General features: G+C 34.2%; 1 protein-coding gene across 1 annotated transcript in view; it reads right to left on the bottom strand.

The window, feature by feature from the left end:
• Positions 1 to 23,827, bottom strand: part of LOC135207784 (protein Star-like) — a 112,050-nt gene that overhangs the window by 64,546 nt on the left and 23,677 nt on the right. Inside the window, exons 3-5 of the mRNA XM_064239609.1 lie at positions 20,668 to 20,728; positions 2,014 to 2,135; positions 920 to 1,119 (exon numbers count right to left, since the gene is read on the bottom strand). Of these exons, the coding sequence (XP_064095679.1) occupies positions 920 to 1,119; positions 2,014 to 2,135; positions 20,668 to 20,728 (383 nt within the window). The remainder of the gene's footprint in view (positions 1 to 919; positions 1,120 to 2,013; positions 2,136 to 20,667; positions 20,729 to 23,827) is intronic.

Raw genomic sequence — 23,827 nt, 5'->3', positions numbered from 1 at the left:
AGGCTCACGCTGCCCTTCTCGCCGTCACCGGACGTGGGTCCTCTATGAAGAAGCCGGACTCCTGGAAGACGCGTTTATATTACCTTCAATTTTGGCCATTTTTAAAGACGTCAAGTAATGTACAAATCGGAGCGAAAGGAGCACTCCCCGTCAACTGGTAGTGGGGTAGCACCGTCAGTGCGCCTCATGTGGTGTGCTGTAGGCGTTACTCGCAGCGTTCCTTCGGCCCCTAGCTGCAACCCCTTTCATTCCTTTTACTGTACCTTCGTTCATATTCTCTTCCTTCCACCTTACTTTCCATCCTCTCCTAACAATTGATTCGTTGTGCAACTGCTAGTTTTTCCTCCCTTTTTATAAAAAAAAAAATCAGAGGAAAAACTAGATAAAACGCCAAGGTTAATGTAAATTTCAGATTCAGCGTTGAATGACCTCTGGGCTAAATTCTACTTTCTATTCTCTATTCTAAATTAAGCAGTGTAGAAGATGGAATGAGTCATAACTTGTGTCTCGAAGAGGTTAGGACATTATTATGTTATCATGTAAATCTGTTATTGATATGAAACTACAATTACTCCTAAAGCGTAATTGCTGCTGCCTGAAAGGAATTTGAAAGAAGAAAAGATCCGAATATTTTCCGAATAATTGGAGGACATTTGAATCAACCCTAGGTGCCATAAAGTATAAGTCTGCCTTTTCATAGCATATTAGAAAGCAGCTGAATGAACTTTAAGTTCTATATCTTATGAGAAAATTGAAAGGCAATTGAATCAATTAAAGTAATAGTTTGCTTAGCTTGTCACAAACTGAAAGACATTTTAAAAAACCATCAGTTTTTAAAATTGAAAATATTCATGGTTAACCATTTTGTGCGAAGCAAACAAAACTGAAGATATCTTAAAGTTGAAAATGAAATTCTTGCCTTATGTTTGAGGATTTTTGCAAGCTCTGTGCTCTGTCCATAGTCGGAAAAGTCGTGCCTATTTGGGTTCTGTAAAGCAAGTTCATCCGAGGTCGGTGCCATAAGGAGAACGCTCAAATGCATTATGGTATCTGGGTCCTCCTGCCGTGCCCCGAGGAGATAGTCCATGAAATCCGTCTCGTCTCCGCTTGCTCCAGAAGCTGTGGGAGTAGAATGGTAGTTGCTTTAATGTAATATAGCGGATTTGACTCTTTCTTACGATATTGCCATTAATCTGCAGAGAAAAAGATGCAAGATCTCCGGTATATTTTTTCCAAGCAGTTATTTTTAGTGTGATAAAAAGAAGTAGTTGGCTGATATATTATTGCGAGTCACTGAACGCTACCAGTTTTCAACTTGCTTGCAACTGATTTCAATATATTTCAATGGAAAATATGGCTGGACACCTTGTGCATATAGGTATATATATATATATTATATATATATAATATATATATATATATATATATATATATATATATATATATATATATATATACTATATAATATATATATATATATCTATATATATATATATATATATATATATAATATATATATCAATGGCATCGTTTATCTAGCTAAATGCAAACCGCTTCGCAGATCAATAACAAAAATGAACTCTGCAGAAATTCAAAGTAAACAGCAGGTATTTTTTTAGTGAAAAGTAACAATATTTAACAGTACCCGATACGTAGCGGATGTACATTCTTTAAATACTGGTATCAGGTAGATAAATTAACCTTTTGTATACCATTCATTTAACCCACTAGATTGAGCAATATTCAGGTTCATTAACTGATCAGCATTTTCATTAAAAAAAAGAAGAGCAGTGGGTACAACTACACAACATTTTCCACCGAATTAACCTTCCATTGACAGCTGCCTTTAAATTGCGTTGGGAGAAATTAAAAGTGCTGGGGAGAGCTTGATAATATTAAAAGCAAATTTACCCTGGCTGTGGATGAATTTAATTCCTTTTCGAGCGCCTAATAGAAATGTAAAATCACTTTAGCCCTTTCTTTTGAGAATATTACGTCATCATAGTGACTTGCCTATGTACTTGAGTAGGAATACCATGAAGACACAGAAGGAGAGCAGAATGGATTTCTCCGTCGTCGACCTGGTCCTCAAGCTTCTCCAGTTTCTTATCGCCACAATGCGCAGTGTCTTCATCCTGTAATGAAAAAAGCATTTGTGAAATTAAGATTTTACAATATACATGTATGTGCATATATATATATATATGTGTGTGTGTGTGTGTGTGTGTGTGTATGCGGACACCACAGGAAAATGATAGGCAGAAATCCAAACGCTTTCGTCTTTACTAAGACATTGACAATGCCGTAGTAAAGACGAAAGCGCTTGGATTTCTGCCTATCATTTTCCTGTGGTATCGCTTATTTAATGAAAGTCACGTACATCTACTGTGATTTATTAAGGCATATATATATGTGTATGTGTATGCTATGTATGGTATGTATGTATGTATGTAGTATGTATGTATATGTATGTATATATATATATATATATATATATATATATATATATATATATATACATAAGGCTCGGAGCTGGGCATTTTCAAGGCTGTAAAATATGATTTGCCAGCATTAATAACTCAAGATCATTTACGGTAATAACTCAAAATAATTTATGGTAATATGTAATGACAACAGCTCTTTATTAAGTAAAAACATTTAAAAGAAAATAAATACCACATTCAGAGACGAACATATTATAAGTAAAAGGATTTCACTAAAACCTTTAAACAACCTTCCTATATATGAAAGAAAGAGCAAGACTGACAAAAGGAAATAAACTAGGCTATTGCTTATTGCCTAGTTTGGGCAACTGGTTTTCCTCACTCTGTTTTTTCTCCACCTGGACAACTTAAAAATCATTGTAAGGTGAACAATGTCCAGTCTGATCACACGACTGAGAAACAGCAGCAATTCACTCATACAAAGCATCCTAAGTAGTGAGGCAAGAAGATCTAAATTGTGGGGAAGATGGGAAAATGAGGCGTTTATTCTCTAAATGACATTATCTCTGCTTAATGCAAAATGCCATCTGCGGAATCTATCATTATTATTGTATTGCTATGATTATTGTCATTACTTATTTTTATTTTTTCGTTATTACTGTGATCATAATCAATATAATCTTTACATTCTATTTTTAACTATTCTCAATCTTAGTACGGGTATGACCATTATTCTGACTACCTTCTTTTATACTACCTCAGCATATATGGATATTGCCGATCAATCTTTGGCTTTCTTTTTTTTATCATGCTATCTTATGCATCTAGACTGTATGTTATTGTCTATTTTTTGTACATTCCAAGTATATGGCCTTGAGCTGAAAATAAAATTTCATTATTATTATTATTTTTTTTTTTTTTCCTCTATCACAGTCCTCCAATTCGATTGGGTGGTATTTATAGTGTGGGGTTCCGGGTTGCATCCTGCCTCCTTAGGAGTCCATCACTTTTCTTACTATGTGCGCCGTTTCTAGGATCACGCTCTTCTGCATGAGTCCTGGAGCTACTTCAGCCTCTAGTTTTTCTAGATTCCTATTATTATTATTATTATTATTATTATTATTATTATTATTATTATTATTATTACTTTCAACCGATTGCTGACTCACAGTCTGGATTTACAATCTTTTTGTTTTTCCTTGCCTGGGCGAAGTACCACATTCGTGACCTTGTGACCTAAGCTGTAGTCAGTTGGGTGATCAGAAGAATAAACCACATTTTGGCGTCGAAGCCTTAGGCACAACGTGCATATATGGGAACCGAGGTAGAATTGTAAAATATGCAGCTAAATAAATATTTCAATTACAGTACAAGATCCGTAGTTGTTACATGAAATTGTGTAAATAATTCTATTAAATTTTTCTATCTCCCTGTTTGAGGAAAACTTACTCAAGTTGCGACGCCAGGAAGTACTATTTAATCAATGAATCAATGAAATGTTAATAACATAGATACACGTACAATGACACCTTTTCTTGTTTATTATATAAAAAGGATACATGAATGTATATATAATATATTTGAAAGTTGATATGTCCATGTCAGTTCCTAATTACCGGACGTAAGAAAGGGTGTTACGTGGACTTCGCTGGGAGTTGCTTTCGAGGTTGTCTCGATCCTCTTTTATATTACCGTCTTTTTATGGTGTGTGTGCTAGTATATATAATTATAATATATAGGGTGCGTGCACTAGTATATAATATATATAAAATGTATGCTTCTGTATATAAGTGTATATATATACGTATGTGTGTATATACATCGAGCTGGAAATGTCCCTTAATATCTAATTCGCTCTACCTCGGAATTAATATATTGTCATATATGTTAACCGAAAGGGAAATTTTTAGTCGATAAGGCGGTGTGGTTTAAGGCTTCACTGTGCGTCCTGAATTTGTTGGGTTCGATGGTTCGCGCCCGTGAGCCTACAAATTTCTTATCGACTAAAAAATTGCCTTTCGGTTAACATATATGAAAATATATTAATTCCGAGGTAGAGCGAATTAGATATTAAAAGACATTTGTAACTCGATGTATGTATATGAATCACGGTAATGTGATATGAATCATATGTGTTTGTGTATGTATGTAGTATGAATTCTAGAATTATTTGAACTCGGCACTGAAGAAAAAAGTAAGACTAGGTTTTTTGTTGTAAACAACCATCACAGTTGCGAATATTCGACAGATATTGGACAAATGTGGCATCTCAGTGTTCAATGAGCCTGTTGAATGCCACAATAAATAATCCTGGGAAAATGAACTGCGTATCAAACCATTTAGTTAGGATAGATTCTTCCTATTGATTCACAAATCCTGTTTTCACTGTGACGCCAAAATTACCCACAATTCACAGCAGCCCGAAATCCTGGGAAATCGGAACTCCCTCCAAACACACATTTTCTAAATCACAGTTCAGACGAGTTTGAAGTGAATGACGTTATTAAATATCTGTATACTATATGCCTCAGTGGCTGCTAAGTTTTCATAGATCTTGAAAGAGAAAACATTGGAGATCAGGGCACGAAGCAGCCACATACACAAACACAAACACACCTGTTACACTCGGAGGCGAAAGGGCAACTAAGAGGAACATGTGTTCGTTCGCCTCTGGACACCTGTCCCGCTGGAAACACTTGTCTGCTGCCAGCACAATGCCGGCTTGCGAGATAAACAAAATATCCCTTACAGTAGAATACTTTTAAGAATATTTAGCATTCAACTAAGTTTCTTTTAATGACTAAAATAAATAACTAGTCTTTGATTCAAATGAACTTACAAACTGTACGCCTTCCTGTGGTTTAAAAAAAACATTGCACAGGTGATTGGCCCAGCATAAAACATATCTAATATATATATATTTAATATAATGTAGGAATGCTTTTCCACGTAGGGTAAATATAGCCTTCATTGCATCCACATCGACACGGTTATGCCCTTGTACCAGATTCTGAGGTCATTAGACAGAGAAAGAATTCTGAGGTCATTAGACAGAGAAAGTCGCCTTTAGAAGTCGCCTTTTACCGAATGGAACGGTTAAGGCTGGTAATTGTTCGGAATTTTTTTTCTATCGTAAGACCTTTTCAATCGCTTGAAACCGCATATACGAATCTGCATATATTACCTCAACAGGTCATGTAATGGATATATATAACATTTTAATTTTGGAATGCCGAACAATGAAAACGTTTGTTCGGGAACAGTTTTAATTTTTAATCACTCCTTAGCTGTTAGGAATTACTATATGACGGTACCTCATTAATCATGAATATTTAATCCATAACATTCACTTTTTAGATTCTTCGTGTGTGCGTGTGTGTGTTTATATGTACGTAAATAACGTTAGCCCCCTACGATTCCCATTGATATACGAACATGAATCATGACATGATAGTGAGACTTTGTATGTATACAAGATGACTCGGATTTAATAAAATCTTAAAATATTAGGAGTCAGATGGCAGGATAGGGTGGAAAACGATACCTAGAGGCGAACTTAAGGAAGATGGATAAGGTAGGAGAGAAAGTGATGTGATGGGAGATGGTTTGGAAATGTCCTCTGGATGGGATGCAAATATATATATATATATTATATATATATATATATATATATATATATAATATATATATATATATGTGTGTATATATAATATTATATATATTTATATATTTATATATATATATATATATATAATATATAAATATATATATATATTATTATATATATATATATATATATATATATATATATATATATATATATATATAATATATATATATTTGCATCCCATCCAGAGGACATTTCCAAACCATCTCCCATTACATCACTTTCTCTCCTACCTTATCCATCTTCCTTAAGTTCCCCTCTAGGTATCGTTTTCCACCCTATCCTGCCATCAGACTCCTAATATTTTAAGATTTTATTAAATCCGTGTCATCTTGTATACATAGAAAGTCTCACTATCATGTCATGATTCATGTTCGTATATCAATGGGAATCGTATGGGGCTAACGTTATATACGTACATATAAACACACACACGCACACACGAAGAATCTAAAAAGTGAATGTTTTGGATTAAATATTCATGATTAATGAGGTACCGTCATATAGTAATTCCTAACAGCTAAGGAGTGATTAGAAATTAAAACTGTTCCCGAACAAACGTTTTCATTGTTCGGCATTCCAAAATTAAAATGTTATATATATCCATTACATGACCTGTTGAGGTAATGTAAGCAGATTCGTATATGCGGTTTCAAGCGATTAAAAAGGTCTTACGATAGAAAAAAAAAAATCCGAACAATTACTAGCCTTAACCGTTGTATTCGGTAAAGGCGACTTCTCTGTCTAATGACCTCAGAATTCTTTCTGTCTAATGTCCTCAGAATCTGGTACAAGGGCATAACCGTGTCGATGTGGATGCAATGAAGGCTATATTTACCACACGTGGAAAAGCATTCCTACATTATATTAAATATATATATATTAAATATATATGTTTTACGCTGGGCCAATCACCTGTGCAATGTTTTTTTTAAACCACAGGAAGGCGTACAGTTTGTAAGTTCATTTGATTCAAAGACTAGTTATTTATTTTAGCTTCGAGCAAGCTATTTCCGCAAAGGGAGTAATAATGGATTAGAGAAGCACAGGTGCTCATTATCATATGCCATCTCTCTGGACAGAAATAAAATATGAGCCCCAGGTGTGAAAGATAAACATCCACATGCATTGTGTATATATATATATATATATATATATATATATATATATATGATATATATATATATATATCAAGTACATAAATTCATGATATAAATCAGTGCCTTTTTCATGGCAAGTCCAAGTCAGGAGCATGATGCTCTTCAATATCTCAACCCTTGTGGAAACAAAAGAAATGGCTATAAAAAAAGAGGGACAGAGCTCTGCGAAATCCCTAAACATTCCTTTCCTTTCGGCGAAGTTTAGTTAACGAAATAGCGAGAACAGGGGCGGGGAGAGAATTCCAAAGTCTTGCAAGAACTGGTAGGGACAGTTCTCTAACCGAATAATCCCAAGAATTGTATACATATACGTGGTAGCTTGGTTTAACCACTGTTCAGAGAGCGTGGAAAATTATAACTTTGTTATAATTTGGCCCCTGTGTTGTTTCATATGAATAGACTTCATCTTTGAATAATAATAATAATAATAATAATAATAATAATAATAATAATAATAATAATAATAGTAGCTAAGAAATTCACAGTGTCCCCTGTGGACTTGTTCCATATGAACAGGATCTGCTTCTGAATAATAATAATAATAATAATAATAATAATAATAATAATAATAATAATAATGACTAAGAAATTCATAGTCAACTATATTGCTATGTGCTTTTGTATTTTACATAGTAATATAGTTTACTATATAATTATGGATTTTTACTACGCATCATAATTAGTAATAATAATAAAAAATTATAATAATTATTAAACAAGGCTTCATCCTTGATTCAACAGTTAGAGGATGAAATTGCCTTGTTAGAGCAATAACGATAATAACGCCAGCAACTATCGCAACCGTTCCGTCTCTCCCAGACACTGTCATTAAATTTCTTGGAGACAGTCGCCAACCATTAAGATCATCGGGGGTTAGGGGGAGGCTGGCTCCGTGGCACCGGTAGCTGATGCGAAAGCTCCGGAATCGAGGCGACATCTCCCCGATCTCAGCATCCATAAACCTTTGCGTAATTTCTCTGGAGATCTTCCTTACATGTCCTGGATGTGATCTGAAATAAGTGGATATTGAGAGGTCGTCTGTCATGTAATATCCTATAAAAAAAACTCACTATTATTATTATTATTATTATTATTATTATTATTATTATTATTATTATTATTATTATTATTATTATTATTATTATTCAAACCAAATAACTACTGTAACGAGGCCTTAATATCGAGAATTAAAATCCGCATTGGTGCTAAAGATATATATGTACAGGGTTAGAAATGACGGGAGGAGGAGACTTCCGGATGTTGTTATTATTATTATTATTATTATTATTATTATTATCATTATTATTATTATTATTATTATTATTATTATTATTATTATTATTATTATTATTAAACTAAGTAACTACAATAACGACAATTAAAAGCCACAGTGGTGTTAAAGATATTTATGTACAGGATTAAAAATAAACAAGGGAAGGAGACTTTTGAGATATTATTATTATTATTATTATGATTATTATTATTATTCTTTATTAAGGCAAAATTCTCAATAGTAATCAACAAAGTTTTCAAAATGGCGAATCAAAATCCATACAGTTATGTAAATGTACATATATTTAAATCTAAATTTAAATCTGTATTTAAATCTAAATAGGGGAACCGAACAGATTCTCGAAAGTTATCCTTGCTGTTTTAGATTTAAATATATGTACATTTACATAACTGTGGATTTGCTTCTCCATTATATTATTATTATTATTATTATTATTATTATTATTATTATTATTATTATTATTATTATTATTATTTTATTATTTTTTATCAGGAAGTACAAGAACGTAAAGGAAAATGCAAGTGATTTATGTATAATCTCTCTCTCTCTCTCTCTCTCTCTCTCTCTCTCTCTCTCTCTCTCTCTCTCTAGCCATCGTGCGATCCCCGATTCAGATGAGGATGAAATAAAAGGCTGCGAGTAAAGGAGGGAGGGAAAGCATACATGAATGATTATGACGTCATCAGGAAATATTATAGTCACGTGACTGATAGTAGGAGAATCTCAACGAGATAATCCTCACCTCAATAGAGGGTATCCATACATAAAATATTCATAGAATATGAGTTTCTACCTTGTTGCTTAAGGTTCTTCTTTCAGCTTACTTGCCAGGCTGGATTTGTTAAATAAATATTTTTAACTCTCTCTCTCTCTCTCTCTCTCTCTCTCTCTCTCTCTCTCTCTCTCTCTCTCTCTCTCTCTAAATAAAATTATTTCTATGCAGTATCCCTGCGTTCCCAATTTTCCCTTACATTGCTGTACATTCAGCTGCTCTGGTAAATTGTTATATGGAAAAACTTCTCATTCTTTCAGAGTGGGCTGATTAATATAAATTAATTGAAATATATCTATATATATATACTATAATATATATATATATATATATATATATATATATATTATATATATATATAACTATATATTCTAAGTACAGAACCTAAATTCAACAGTTAAAATGCAAAGAGTCACTGTCACCTATATACAACTATAAATGCAGGGGTTGCTTTTGTTACTGGAAATTTTTACGCTCAGTCATTTAAAGTAATAGAAAATAATATATATATATATATTTATATATATATATATATAATATATATATAATATATATATTCGCACAATACCTGTTTTATTATATTACAAAAACATAAATCTACAAATGTTTAATGTCCAATTCTCTCTACCTCGGGGAATATCACCGAAGGGGAGTTATAATTGACAAACGACAAACAACATCCCCGAGATAAAGCTAATGCGATCAAACATATATAGTTTAATGTTTGGTAATTATATGTATGTATATATATATATATATATATATATATATATACGTATATATATATAATATATATATATATATATATATATATATATATATATATATATATATATATATATATACACGTATATGTAGTATATATTATGGTTATTATTCGCAAGATGAACCCTATTCTTCAAGCTTCCTGAGGATATGGTATTTATTATGATAAAGTAAGAGGAGGTATATGGAAATACAATATATATATTGTTACGAAGTGCCAAGTATCTGGTTACCATTCATCAATTGTTACCTCACAAAAGCCAGACATCTGAACCTCATCACAGGTATTAAACGACTGAATACTCTAAAGGCAACAGTGATCCCTTAACAACTTACCAGTATTGCAGAAAATCAGACTAAGTTCATCAAAACAGGTGTGAGGTAATCTTGTAAGTAATTAATAATCAAAGGGCATCACTCCATCAACAACTTTAAAAGTCTAAGTATTTCCCTGATTTCGGAAGTCCAAGTATTTCCCTGGTTCTAAGTCACTTCAAGTAAATTGAAGGAAAACAGATTAATCACCACTCTTTTTCTACCTAACATAAATATAATCATAATTAAATGCAAATATACTGGTGTAAATGAAAATACTTATAAAAGTTTTAAATACAAAAATTTATTATGAAACTCAAAATTTATAAGTGAAATTCACAATATCAGGGAAAATTACTGTTACTTGACAACAAAGTAAAGTTTAATTATTTCTTGAATCAATTAAGTAAAATTAAATCAAAATTAATTTATCACAAAATTCAAGAAAATTAATTCTATTGAAATTCAAAAGTGTTAGGCAACAATTGAAAATTTGAAATTAATTCACAAGTGCTAAACAATAATAAAACTTGAAAAGAATTCCAAGTAAATGCAAATGAATTCACAATTGTTAAATTTAATTAAATGTGCAATGATTAAGCAATGAAAATAACTAAGTCAATTAAATTTTGAATGTAAATTAAAATACAGAAAAATGTGGACAGTATCAAAATAAAAAGGCACACTTCAACAAGAAAATGAAAAAATGCACAAAATGAAACAAACACAAAACACAAAAATTTGCAATGTGTAAAAGCGTAAATCTTTTCACTCAAAACATTGTAACCATCAGTTTTTACCAAACCACTGTTCCTATCAGTTATTAGTTAACCACTGTTCCTATCCGTTGTTAATTTCTTACCAAACCATCATAACCATTAGATATTAGTTGCAACTAATAAAAATATAACACACTTTACCTTTTTGGTATACCAACTTCTTTCTTTGCTGCAGTCGTGTTTTACACTTTCACAAAAGCCAGGCGCTGTTACAACAACAATGTTTGTTCAGATTCCACAAAAAACACTATTTAACACTAAATAAACTCTAAGGAATATCAAATTTGAAATTCTCAAGTTACGAGTGACCAATTTACATTACATTAATATAATCTCAAGGATGGAGGGAGAGAGAGAGAGAGAGAGAGAGAGAGAGAGATCTGAACCCCTCGAGTATCGAAGATGTAATGAAATTCTTCTCCCTTGCGGAAACTGGCCTGGGGATGACACAAAACGTTTTTGGCACAATTCTTTCTAGAAGCTTCGAAATCTTACGCAATTTTACATACAAAATGTGCAATATGCACGTGGCTTTGATAAAAGACATACGCGTACAAGACCAGTCTGTTAAAAAAAAGACATGTATTCGTCTCGATCGACCGAAGCAGAAGCCCCTTATCTTACTTGATGACAAATTCTCAAAACACAAATGAAGTCTCAAGGTCGCTCATCAAACGTGTTGACAGATTAGGAAAAACAACTCTAGCTTTGGACAGACAAAGATATTCTCTCTCTTTCTACATTCTACATTATATATATATTCTTTTACAGTATGTTATGCGAAATCTGAACACACATTTAAAACATCCTATCTCTAAGCTATCTAGGAATCTGAAAAAAAGTTGCACAATTCTGCATAACATTTTATACAGTCACAGAGGAGATATATGCATTTTGAAAGTAGCAATATATAATATATATATATATATATATATATATATATATATATATATATATATATATATATATATATACTATATGCAAATGATTCTGCAGGGAGAAACGTTTGGACCTTTAAATTTCATAGCAAAGATGACCGAAATTATTTTTTTTATTTTTGCTGTCGTTATAAATCACTAGTCTCTTTTCATCCTTTCCTTTCAGTCTTTGTCCATAATCCTCATGTCTGCCCAACTCCTTCTTCATCATCATTTTTTTTTTCTTTTTTCCATTCGGATCTCGGAGCCGAAGGATACGGTGCGACAGAGTGACTGCTCTAAAGGATATAAATGAGCTCCTTCTAAATCCTCTTACAGAGCCAATGTTTTTCAGCCTTAGGAAAGCACCCCCCCCCCCCCCCCCCGGCCAAACCCCGTGATGAAATCATGCCACAGTGGCGCCCTCTGAGAGAGAGAGAGAGAGAGAGAGAGAGAGAGAGATCCTCACCAAATACCAAACTCTTTCTACGTAAGATTAATAGTCTGGGAGTTTCAAATCTGCTACAGATTACTCTCTCTTTCATACATACACAAACACACACACTTACGTCCATACATACATACGTACATAGTGGGGTTTTACCCTACTTTTCGAAGTAATTCAGTTGGTTTCAGCTACAACCAAACCTCTGCATTGACTACAGATGTTTCAAAATGGCTTACGACATTAAGTCTACCGTCTAGGAAATGTTTTAATTTTCCCCATCTCTCTTTTTTTTTTTAACTTTCCGATCTTCCCATAGGGCCAAATTCATTAGAAGTGTGGTATGTGGTGGGAGGGGAGGGGGCGTTGGTCAGGGGGCGACGACCCCAGAAGACTGGAGTATCCAACAGACTAGCTTGAGCCGAAACCTCTTCTTCTGCAAAAGAAATGAATCCAAGACTTTGCCGTGCAAAACCTCTCTCTCTCTCTCTCTCTCTCTCTCTCTCTCTCTCTCTCTCTCTCTCTCTCTCTCTAAATTGCTTCCTTGATTCAAACAAATTGTTTGCCCCAGTACAAGGAGAGAGATGCTGTGTAGATCGGACTTAGATGTGATTTTCAGAAAATTGCCGAAGTGCTTTATCTAGCAAAAAAAATTGCCTTTGACGTCACGAACGCCTAGGTTGGCCATTTTTATTCTGTCAATAGATTCGGACTTTAGAGAACCTGCGCTGGGTGTCTTTGTTCCTAAATATTTGATATATTCAGCGTCACTGTATCTTTCTCCGCCAGTGTTGTTTTATCTCTATCTGCACGTTCTGTCTTTATCACTTAGGTTTTTCTTAAATTTATTATGAGTTCCGTCTTACTAGATTTAATCCTTCTCATTCATCAATCTCTTAACTGCAAATTACTTGAAAAGGCTCCACCAACATTAACTTTGCATCTGTTCCCTTCTTATTCGCTAACATAAATAATATGAAATGTCAGTAGATAATGTCTAAAATCTTCTAAAATCTTTTGGCTGCAAGAAAAAGTAAAAGCTGTTAGAAAAAACATCTATGAAATACAGCGGGACCAACTTCTCGTCCCATTCGTTAACCCTTTTATCAGCTGATCGTTATTGACAGGAAGTGTTCGCTGCAATATTATCTGCTCCCCGTCGTTGACAGGAACTGTTCACTACGATACCTTTACGCCGGACTCGCATTCGAAATATGATAATGTCATGAATATCTGCATATTTTTACGCGCGGGGAGACGTCTGCCTCGCCTATTTGCATAGCAAGAAACGCTTCCCTTTATTCGAGCTCCCGTAAATATATTCTTTCGCTCAGATCGATGTCTGAATTTGCCAGCCGTCCAAAATATACTTTTCGCTTATCGGACTAGTCCCAGGAACCAGGGGGTGCTCTTGTTATGGATTGTTTCTTGTGCAATTCTTTTATTATTGAGAATGACTTGCAGATTCACATCAACCGTGTATTTGATGTCTAGGCCAGTCCCTTACGACGCTCCTGATTGACGCTCCTAATTGGCTGTTGATAAGCTAATCACGTGCTTGAAACTCTCAGTCTCGCTCGAGAGTTCACATGGGCAGGATGCATGTTCCACCTCCTCTCCTGAGAGATACGTCTTTCAGGAGAGGTATACCATACATCCTGCCTTTGTGAACTTTCGAGAGAGACTAAGAGTTACCAGCCGAGTGGTTGGCTTATCAACAGCCAATCAGGAGCGTCGTAAGGGACTGGCCTAGACATCAAATGCACGGTTCATGTGAATTTACTATAACTATACACTGTTTTTCCATTTGTCCATCCGCCTGTGGTGTTTGCGCATGGTAACACTGCATCCCGGGCTTTAAATAATATCCTATTTCTTATATTAACGGTGTAATTCGCATACAGTAAATTATTAAAACACTTTTTAGTTGCAAATGTACACCCAGATATCATTTTATTTACCTAAAACTTACACATAGCGTAACTATTAAAGCCCGGGATGCAGTGTTACCATGCGCGACCACCACAGGCGGATGGACAGATGGAAAAAAACAGAGTATAGTCGGGTATTTTGCGGATCGACTCACTAGCTAAGGGGTCGAGGAATGAATAGGTTATGTGATTAAAGCTGTTCGAAAGACTGGTAACTGAAGGACTGGCTAAAGAGTAATTACATTTGGCAAATAAAGGATTAACCTGTTATTCAGTAAATAATATCTTCTTTATACGAATAGCCGTGAATCTGGTGACGGATCGATTGATCAAGGACTGAGCTTAAGATACCTAGCTGATGGTTGGAGACTATTCACTTCCAATAGTTAAAGAACCAAGACTGGTTCGATGAATACAAACGGTGTTCAACAAAGTAATCACTGAATGTACTTCCCGTTTCTGACTGCCTATTTCAAGATGTTTTCGTAACATTTTTTTCATTTTATTACAAAAAAAATCCTTGTACATTGTTCCATGAATGTACATATATTTATATTTATAAAATATAGCTTAAAACTAACAAAAGTTACTGAACCACCAAATATATACTGCAAATTAAAACAATACAATAAATCATTCATATTCATACCTAAGATATTTTTACAAAGTAAACCTGTACACTTTTTCTTCAATGTTTCAGTAATTATGTATCTCTGTGTCATTATTTTACCAATCAATTTTTCCTTCAATTTATAGTAATTTAACCTCACATCTCTGTTTCGTTACTGGTAACTGGCTGACAAGTAGGAAGGTCATGCATATCTCATGACTGACTTAGTTCCTCGCTGGAAGAGTGGTTTTCGCGCTCGGCTGCCAATCCGGTGGTCCGAAGTTCGAATCCCGGCTTTGCCAACGCGGAATCAGAGGAATTTATTTCTGGTGACAGAAATTCATTTCTCGATATTGTGTGGTTCGGATCCCACAATAAGCTGCAGGTCCCGTTGCTAGGTGACCAATTGGTTCCTAGCCACGTAAAAATATCTAATCCTTTGGGCCAGCCCTAGGAGAGCTGTTAATCAGCTCAGTGGTCTGGTAAAACTAAGATATACTTAACTTACTCATGACTGACTTATCGGAAACCACATAATACATTCTGACTCAGGATATAAATTTTGAAGTAACGCACTAACTGTTGTACCCCTGACCTTTTTTTTCTGTTATTGACAATGCTTTTACTTTACTGTGTTCAGTTTCATTCTTTGATTTGATAGATTTCTATGTGTTTTCTCAAAATTTATGTCCGTTATTCTTATCAAGGCCTTCAACTCTTACGTTTATGTTCGACTAATCTTCCCATCAAATAAGACATTATATATATATATAATATATGTATATATATATATATATATATATATATATATATATATATATATATATATATATATATATATCATACACGATTTCTCCCACAAAGAAGAATCTTTAGGTATCAGCTGTCCTGCTCTAGCTAAGTACTTTGAGAAGAGATTGAGAGTCCAATGCCCAAATTCCACCCCCTTAGCCACCCACCGTAGTTGAACAGGCATCATGTTCATAATTTAGTTTTTAGGTCGAGGCACAGTGATTTTCATGAGATATAGATTTGTTCATAACGCGTGTACAGCTGAACCAGTGATATCGCATGCACCCTTGATGATAATATATCAAAAATGACACATAAATAAAAAATCGTACACCTGCAACCACGTCAATGCGCTTCGTTCGTAATGAAGATAGTAAACCGAGTCAACCTCTTGTCTCAGATTCCTGAAAAACGTAGTTTTGATACGTTATACGCACTCCCGCGAACTTCTGTGGGGACATAGTCATAGACTACTAACCTAATCGCGAAAATCAAAGCCCGGCTAATTGGATCGGACCCTGAAAGGTGGAGAAATGGAGCGAAAACTAGACAGGTGTTCTCCGGGCTTCGGATCGAGCCAGTGAGTCATAATGAGCTCGGAAAAGCCATTTGTAACTTTGTGTGTGTGTGTGTGTGTGTGTGTATGTGTATGTGTGTAGTTGCACATCAGAAGGCATTTAAGATTAGTAGGCTGTAGTTATCGGGTGTCACTACTGCCAGGGTTTCTAAAGCAATAGGTTGTTTAAAAAAAAATAATGTGCCTTTGAAAATACATAAGTCTTAAATTCTTGGTCTGTTTAGACACGATTTGCTCTGACATCTTTTGCATATACTAGTAGGAATCAGGGTTGGTGATTTTTTTTTTTTTTTTCTTTTTTTAAAAATACAATTAAAAAAATAAAAAATCATTGATATATTTGATTTTTTTTATTTAGTTTTTTAATTTGTTAGATGTTTTTTCAATCCTTTTTTTCTTCAAAATGTATTTTATGACAGAGTTACTATTGATTTATCTTTAAGGTTTCCAGTTCTGGCCCAAAGTATGTACCTGCAATTGTTTTTTTTATATCAAAATAAATTGATGCAAAACAGTTATGCTTAAGCTTTTAACCTCCAACCCATATTTTTCAATTTTTTTGCTTTCAAATTAAAAAAAATTTTAAATCATGATTTTTTCGAAGAAAAAATCATTGGTATGAATGAAATGGAGAATTTCTTCATTCCACTCCAGTTATCGAAACCAGTGGAAACGGGTTCGATGCTCGGCACAGGAATAGAGAATTTCTTCATTTCTTTCGTTTTGGTTTTCGAACGATTTTAGTAAAAGTCTTACCCAGGAATATTATGAAATCGATAAGTGAAGCGTTCATTCTATGGCCTCGGTGTTTGTAACGATCTGGTGACTATGAATAGTAAGTTTTGCATTATATTTCACACATTTTTCTTAGGAAGCAATTCTTATGTATACGAGGAGTCATAGAACTTTAACTCCAAGCGCTATTGTTATTATTATTATTATTATTATTATTCAGATGAACCCTGTCCATATAGAACATACCCACAGGGACCTTTGACTTTCAATTGGAGCTTTCAAAGAATATGGTGTTCTTATGAAAGATATTCCTGACGATAATACAAAAATACAGAATGAAGAGATCAGTTATTAGAAAACAAAGATAAAATAACAAATTGATAAATAAATGGATGAAAATGTAGATATATTATTATTAACATCACAAGAAGAATTCTTTTAGAGTAGTAACGTATTTCATCCTCGCTTGAACTTCTGATGCTAAGAGTAAAACAATAAGAATGATGCGCATCCAAAAGTTGTTGCATAAGTTTTTATGAAATATTGCACGCTTTTAAAACTTCTTTTTTCGTTTCCGTGAAATAACTGTGCGTTATTTCACCTGAAGTTTAAGAATTACGCTCATCACTTCATATTTATTATTTTTCATAATACATATGCGTGTAACACAAACCATTTTGCACCTGTTGTTGTACATTCATGTTATTTTCTTGTATCTTTTCTAACGTCGAGTTTTGTATTCTTATTTATATTTAAGCTTTATATGTCTTACACTATTGTGTCCCAATGATTTCATGCACTTTTATCTGCATTAATCTGCTATTTCAAATCTGTATGATAACTGCTTATTCGATGTTGAAACCTATATTAGTTTGATAGCTTATTGTTCTCTTTTACAGTTTAATAGTTGCATTCAAAATTTTACGTACACGCAGTGAACACGCATGGTGTGTAAGTGTTTCTTACGGTTTATACCTTGATCGTTAGGTGTTTAGTATTCATTATGTAAAATTTGTGGTCTTCAGGCTCAATTGCGGTAATTGTAACCTTGGTTATAAACGAATGCCACAAATTGCCAGCTGAAAAGATTTGTTTGTACTGTAGAGTCTGAAATACTAAAAAGTAAGACATATGGGGTTGATTAGCAGAATATAGAGATAAATATTCGAAACTAAATTAAGGTATTTGAAGTCATCCTAAATGTGATGAATTTCAAAGTTCACGTCTGTGTGTTTGTTGAATGATAACAAATATGGATGTGTATATATATATGTATATATATACATATATATACATATACATATTTGTTATCATTCTATAAAACACACAGACGTGAACTTTGAAATCCATCACATTTAGGATAACTTCAAATACCTTAATTTAGTTTCGAATATTTATCTCTATATTCTGCTAATCAACCCCATATGTCTTACTTTTTAGTATTTCAGTTTTAAGATCAATATCATTTGCTATTCAAATCATCTTGAACACTTGTCAAGTGTTTCATGCCTTGACAAAAAGTGAGACTGCGTTCGGTGACGAAAATCCTGCCAGAACATTTTCATCTTCGCTGCCACTTGACTGAGGATGACCAGCCCCTTGTCTTTTGTTATAACAGAACCGTGAAAGGCCGCCATTATTCCTCCAAGCTCTTTCTCGATTCAAGGTTGAAACATTGGTGAAACAATAATCAATGGATGATAATTTTGTGACCCATGCGTTCTAGCTACGTAGCCAAAAGGTAGAAGCGCCTCGGTGGCGTGGTCGGTATGATGTTGGCGTGCCACCTCGATGGCAGCGAGTTCGATTCTCGGGCATTCCATCGAGGCTTGAGAGATGTGTATTTCTGGTGATAGAAGTTCATTCTCGACGTGGTTAAGAAGTCACATAAAGCCGTTTGTCCCGTTGCTGAATAACCACTGGTTCCATGCAACGTAAAAGCACCATACAAACAAACAAACAAAAGGTGGGCAGGTAAGCTAATGTTACTGCTTCTGCAAGTAAGGATCCTTTGCTTCGTAAATGATTTCAGACTTCATAATATGCCTGCTCTGTTATCACATATTACCAACACCCTTCTGTCTCTCCATGCTTTGCTAATTTGTGGACATAGCACCTGTTTTGACTTTTTTCCAACAAAATTCGTTTGTCACGAAAACTTGCTTAGGATGTACTAACCTGTCTCCTCCATAACTTTCGTTTAGTCTTTCAAAAAGGTGGCAGCAGCTTCCGGTTGTGGTACTGAACAACCAAACGGTTCAAGTGCCAGGCCATTGAACCAAACATTCGTAAAATCAAATACCTTTTTCTGAATCTTTTTAACCCGTTTCTTGCTTGCTGTGGATGGCTGGATGTCCACTTCTGTTTCATTTGGTGTCAAATTGGGCTGATTAGATCTAGCTTGCACTTTTTATGCAGAGAGCGTAAAAGTCATTGACTGGTTGATTTGATATTAAGTTATCCGGTTTCGCAACAAAATCGACGCCGGAAAACGTATAAAATAAATTTAAGTACTAAAAACTCTGAAGACAGTATGCAGTTACTTATGAACCAGTTATTTCTAGAAATTTCCGATTAATTTTTTTTTAGTTTACAGAAATCAGTAGATACCTTTGACGACTATGGTTATTGATACCTTAGAGAAGGGGGAACTAATATATATATATATATATATATATATATATATATATATATATATATATATATTGATAGATATATATAGATAATATATATATATATATATATATATATATGTATCTATATATATATATATATATATATCTATATATATATATATATATATACATATATCTATATATATATACGTATACGTATATAGATGTGTATATCTATATATATATATATATATATATATATATATTACACATATATATATATTAGAGAGAGAGAGAGGAGAGAGAGAGAGAGAGATAGAGAGAGAGAGAGAGAGAGAGAAGAGAGGAGAGAGAGAGAGAGATACACACATACATAATATCAAGGAAAACATGCTGGAAACAAAATAAATAGAGCTTAACTCAAAACGAATTAAGGAAGACAATTTCAAATCTTTGCTATAGAGCTCGAGAGATCATCACCGAAATGAGCAATTTTACGGTTATCAGTCTCCGCAGATTAATTGTGGGAAGCGGAGGATTGATGATGGATGTTTGAAGGTTACCCGAGAGGAGAGAGGAGGAGACTTTTCAATCTGTCAGATAGAAGTCAAAAATAGCGTCTGTGGGAGAAGACAGAGAGGGAAGTAGGCAACCTATGTGACGGGAAGAAACAAGCAATTCCTGACGACTCGAGCAGTTGTTTCATCAAAATGTCTTTTAGAAGATAGAAGGGATTAGCTAGCTGGCGGCGTAAAGGAACCTAAGATATTTTTTAATAGTAAAATACTGAGGAACGTGTAGGTAATAATAAAACCGAATCACTGAAATACTAAATAAAAAAAGGTGTACTTGGTAGATTGATAAAACTGTAGTTCGTTCTTGCTGAGAGTGTTCCGCGGTGCCTCTTGGACTGTAACACAAAATAGCAAAAATACTGATGTCTAAGACATAGCAAAATATCCGAAAAATCAAGGATGCTCCGCCATTATCTAATGCTTTTGAGAGATAACTTTCAGCTGCTGATCATATACGAATATTTTTTCAAAGACCTTAACATCGCAGTCAGGTGGGCGAAAGAATAATGGAGAAAAAGGAAGACATTATAGGCATGACTTCGTTCGTCATGTATACTTTTGCCGTTTTGTGCATTTAGGGATGAAATTAGCATTATGTGGAGCTGTTTTTATTATAGAATGTTACACTGTACATTATACCAGCACCTTATATCTTATAGTTCTGCATTATCGTACTTTTCCACGCATTATCCTTGATGTAGCATTCTAGAATTCTTAACCCTTTGTAAGCAAGGCCAGCCTTTGCCAAATTGTGTAAAGTGTAAGTTTTAATTGGCGTTCAGTAATTAAAAGAGTTTTGATTGCTGTTCAGCAATTACCGGAGTTTTAATTGCTGTTTCGTAATTGGTAGAGTTTTGATTAGAGTGCGGTTGTGGTCATTGTTCAGTATGAAATGGACGATCAAATACTGGCGATGCATAATGATATTTCTTTCATCAAGCCATTACGCAAATCAATCCTGGGCAGCCATCCGATGGGTTTCCCTGCAGAAAGGTACTGGTGCTTAGGACCCTTTTATACCCCCGTACATTTTCGCTTACTCGGGGAATGAGCCTACAAACTACTTTGTTGTTCTTGTTCTTGTAGGGGGGTAGGAAATGCCTGTGGAAGAGCCTAAAAAGGTCTGGAAAAAGGTGTTTTGCGTTGAGTTAAAGATACAGGAATTTTAAGATAGGATATTTATGATTTTTTTCATTGGAATGAAAATACAATAAATAATGTGCACGTTAAACAGTATAGAAAAAATTATTTCCAATAAAATATATCGTATTTATTTTAATTTTCGTTGGTGAAGTAAGACTATTTGACCGTAGATTTTACCACGTTTTAATTTACGTTAAGTTAGGAATATATGCGTGAGGGGAACAACTTGCATGTGTCCCGAGTAAGCTGGAGGTCGGATCACGCCTTGTTGGATGCCCGTTTTCTATATTTTTCATCGATGTCACCTCTGGGTGTATTTGAGTTTTATCCTTCAGGGTAATTAATATCATGTATAGCGTATTACATTCAAAGGATTGTAACTTAGGCTATACATCTATTCATGGATTTCAGTACCCATATCATTCGTAGAAAAACATTAGCAAAAGGAAATACCAAACATTACAGTGCTAAGAACACTTTTAAATACTAATAAGGACATCTGACTTATTAAGGTACGAAATACGCAGTCTTCTACCTGCAAAGATTAAATAGAAAACAGAGAACGAGAGAGAATGATACCGTCAGCAGAAATGTTCTAATCAGAGAAACATGGCTTCCAAAGAGAGAGAGAGAGAGAGAGAGAAAGGGAGAGAGAGAGAGAGAGAGAGAGTTTTTTGTCTATTGACCCGTGATAAGATCCAATGATTAGAGTCAGCGAAAAATACCTTCGCAATATCCGCAAGATCACGTGAAGGCTCCAGGATAATGCCAAACTACATCCGACCCACAAGGGCGCCTGTGGCACGGAAAAGCCAGCATTTTCGACCGTAAGCGCTTCTAGTTAGCCTTCGGTGGATTAGCTTTGTTGAAGAGGCTTCGACCAGGAAGGACAGCTGTAGGGAGTGAGCATATTCCCCCGCCCCAACCCCCCCAACCCCCCTCCCCTAGCTCTAGGTATAAGGCAAAATCTTTTTATCGTCATCCCTCCGATTGCAACACTGATTCTGTCGGAGAATGTTGGAGGCCCCTTTGAATGATATCTCGGGTTTTGTTTTTTTTTTTCATAAAAAACCTTTATAGGAAACTACTAGAATTTTCACCAAAAATCTCTACAGGAAATTCCCAGTATTTTCACCAAAAATCTTCACATGAAATTCCCAGTATTTTCACCAAAAATCTTGACATGAAATTCTCAGTATTTTCACCAAAAATCTCTACAGGAAATTCCCAGTATTTTCGCCAAAAATCTTTACATGAAATTCCCAGTATTTTCACTAAAAATCTCTACAGGAAATTCCCAGGATTTTCATCAAAAATATTTACAGGAAATTCCCAGTATTTTCATCAAAAATATTTACAGGAAATTCCCAGTATTTTCGCCAAAACTCTTTACATGAAATTCCCAGTATTTTCACCAAAAAATCTTTACACGTAATTCCCAGTATTTTCATCAAAAATCTTTACACGAAATTCCCAGTATTTTCACCTAAAATCTTGACTGGAAATTCCCAGTATTTTCATTGAAACAAAATTCAGGAAATTCTCAGTATTTTCATCAGAATTCTTTACAGGAAACTCCCATTATTTTGATCAGAAATCTTTATAGAAAATTCCCTGTATTTTCATTAAAAATCTTTACAGGAAATTCCCAGTATTTTCACCAAAAACCTTTATAGGAAATTCCCTTATTTTCATCAAAAATCTTTACATTAAATTCCCAGTATTTTTACCAAAAAACTTCATAGCAAATCCCCAGTATTTTCACCAAAAAAATCCATAGCAAATTCCCAGTATTTTCGCTAAGATTCTTTACAGGAAATTTCCAGTAACATTTATTATGTCAGACTACTGTAATATAATGATTGCAATTGACTTTTGTAGGAACAGAAAACTGCCTGAAACATTTGTTCTTGACAGCAGGCAACATTTAAATCATTCTGGTACATGAGATTGTTTTATTTTCAGAGCTGATTATTCACTCCATCCAGTTAGCTACATGAAATCGTATTCTTTCGATAATTGGACGTTCTTCAGTCTTTCGATGCCAACCTTACGTTGAATCTTACAGACAGAATTAATAAAGAGGTTAATTGAATGAGTAAAAATGGATTACTGGAATGTTAGTGTTTTTTTATCTGTTACGTTTGTTCCTCCTAAGGATCCTTTTTCCCGTCCTCCATACCCGAAAAGAAAGTTCCTTTCGTTACTTTTGCTTTTTCTGCTTTTCCTCAGCAGAGATATTTTTCCTTCTTGCAAGCGGACTACTGAGAAGCCGTTGCTTCCAAGCGCAA

The sequence above is a fragment of the Macrobrachium nipponense genome, chromosome 34 (assembly GCF_015104395.2).
Source record: "Macrobrachium nipponense isolate FS-2020 chromosome 34, ASM1510439v2, whole genome shotgun sequence".
NCBI classification, from domain to species: Eukaryota; Metazoa; Arthropoda; class Malacostraca; order Decapoda; family Palaemonidae; genus Macrobrachium; species Macrobrachium nipponense.
This window is presented reverse-complemented; position numbering and strand designations above follow the sequence as displayed.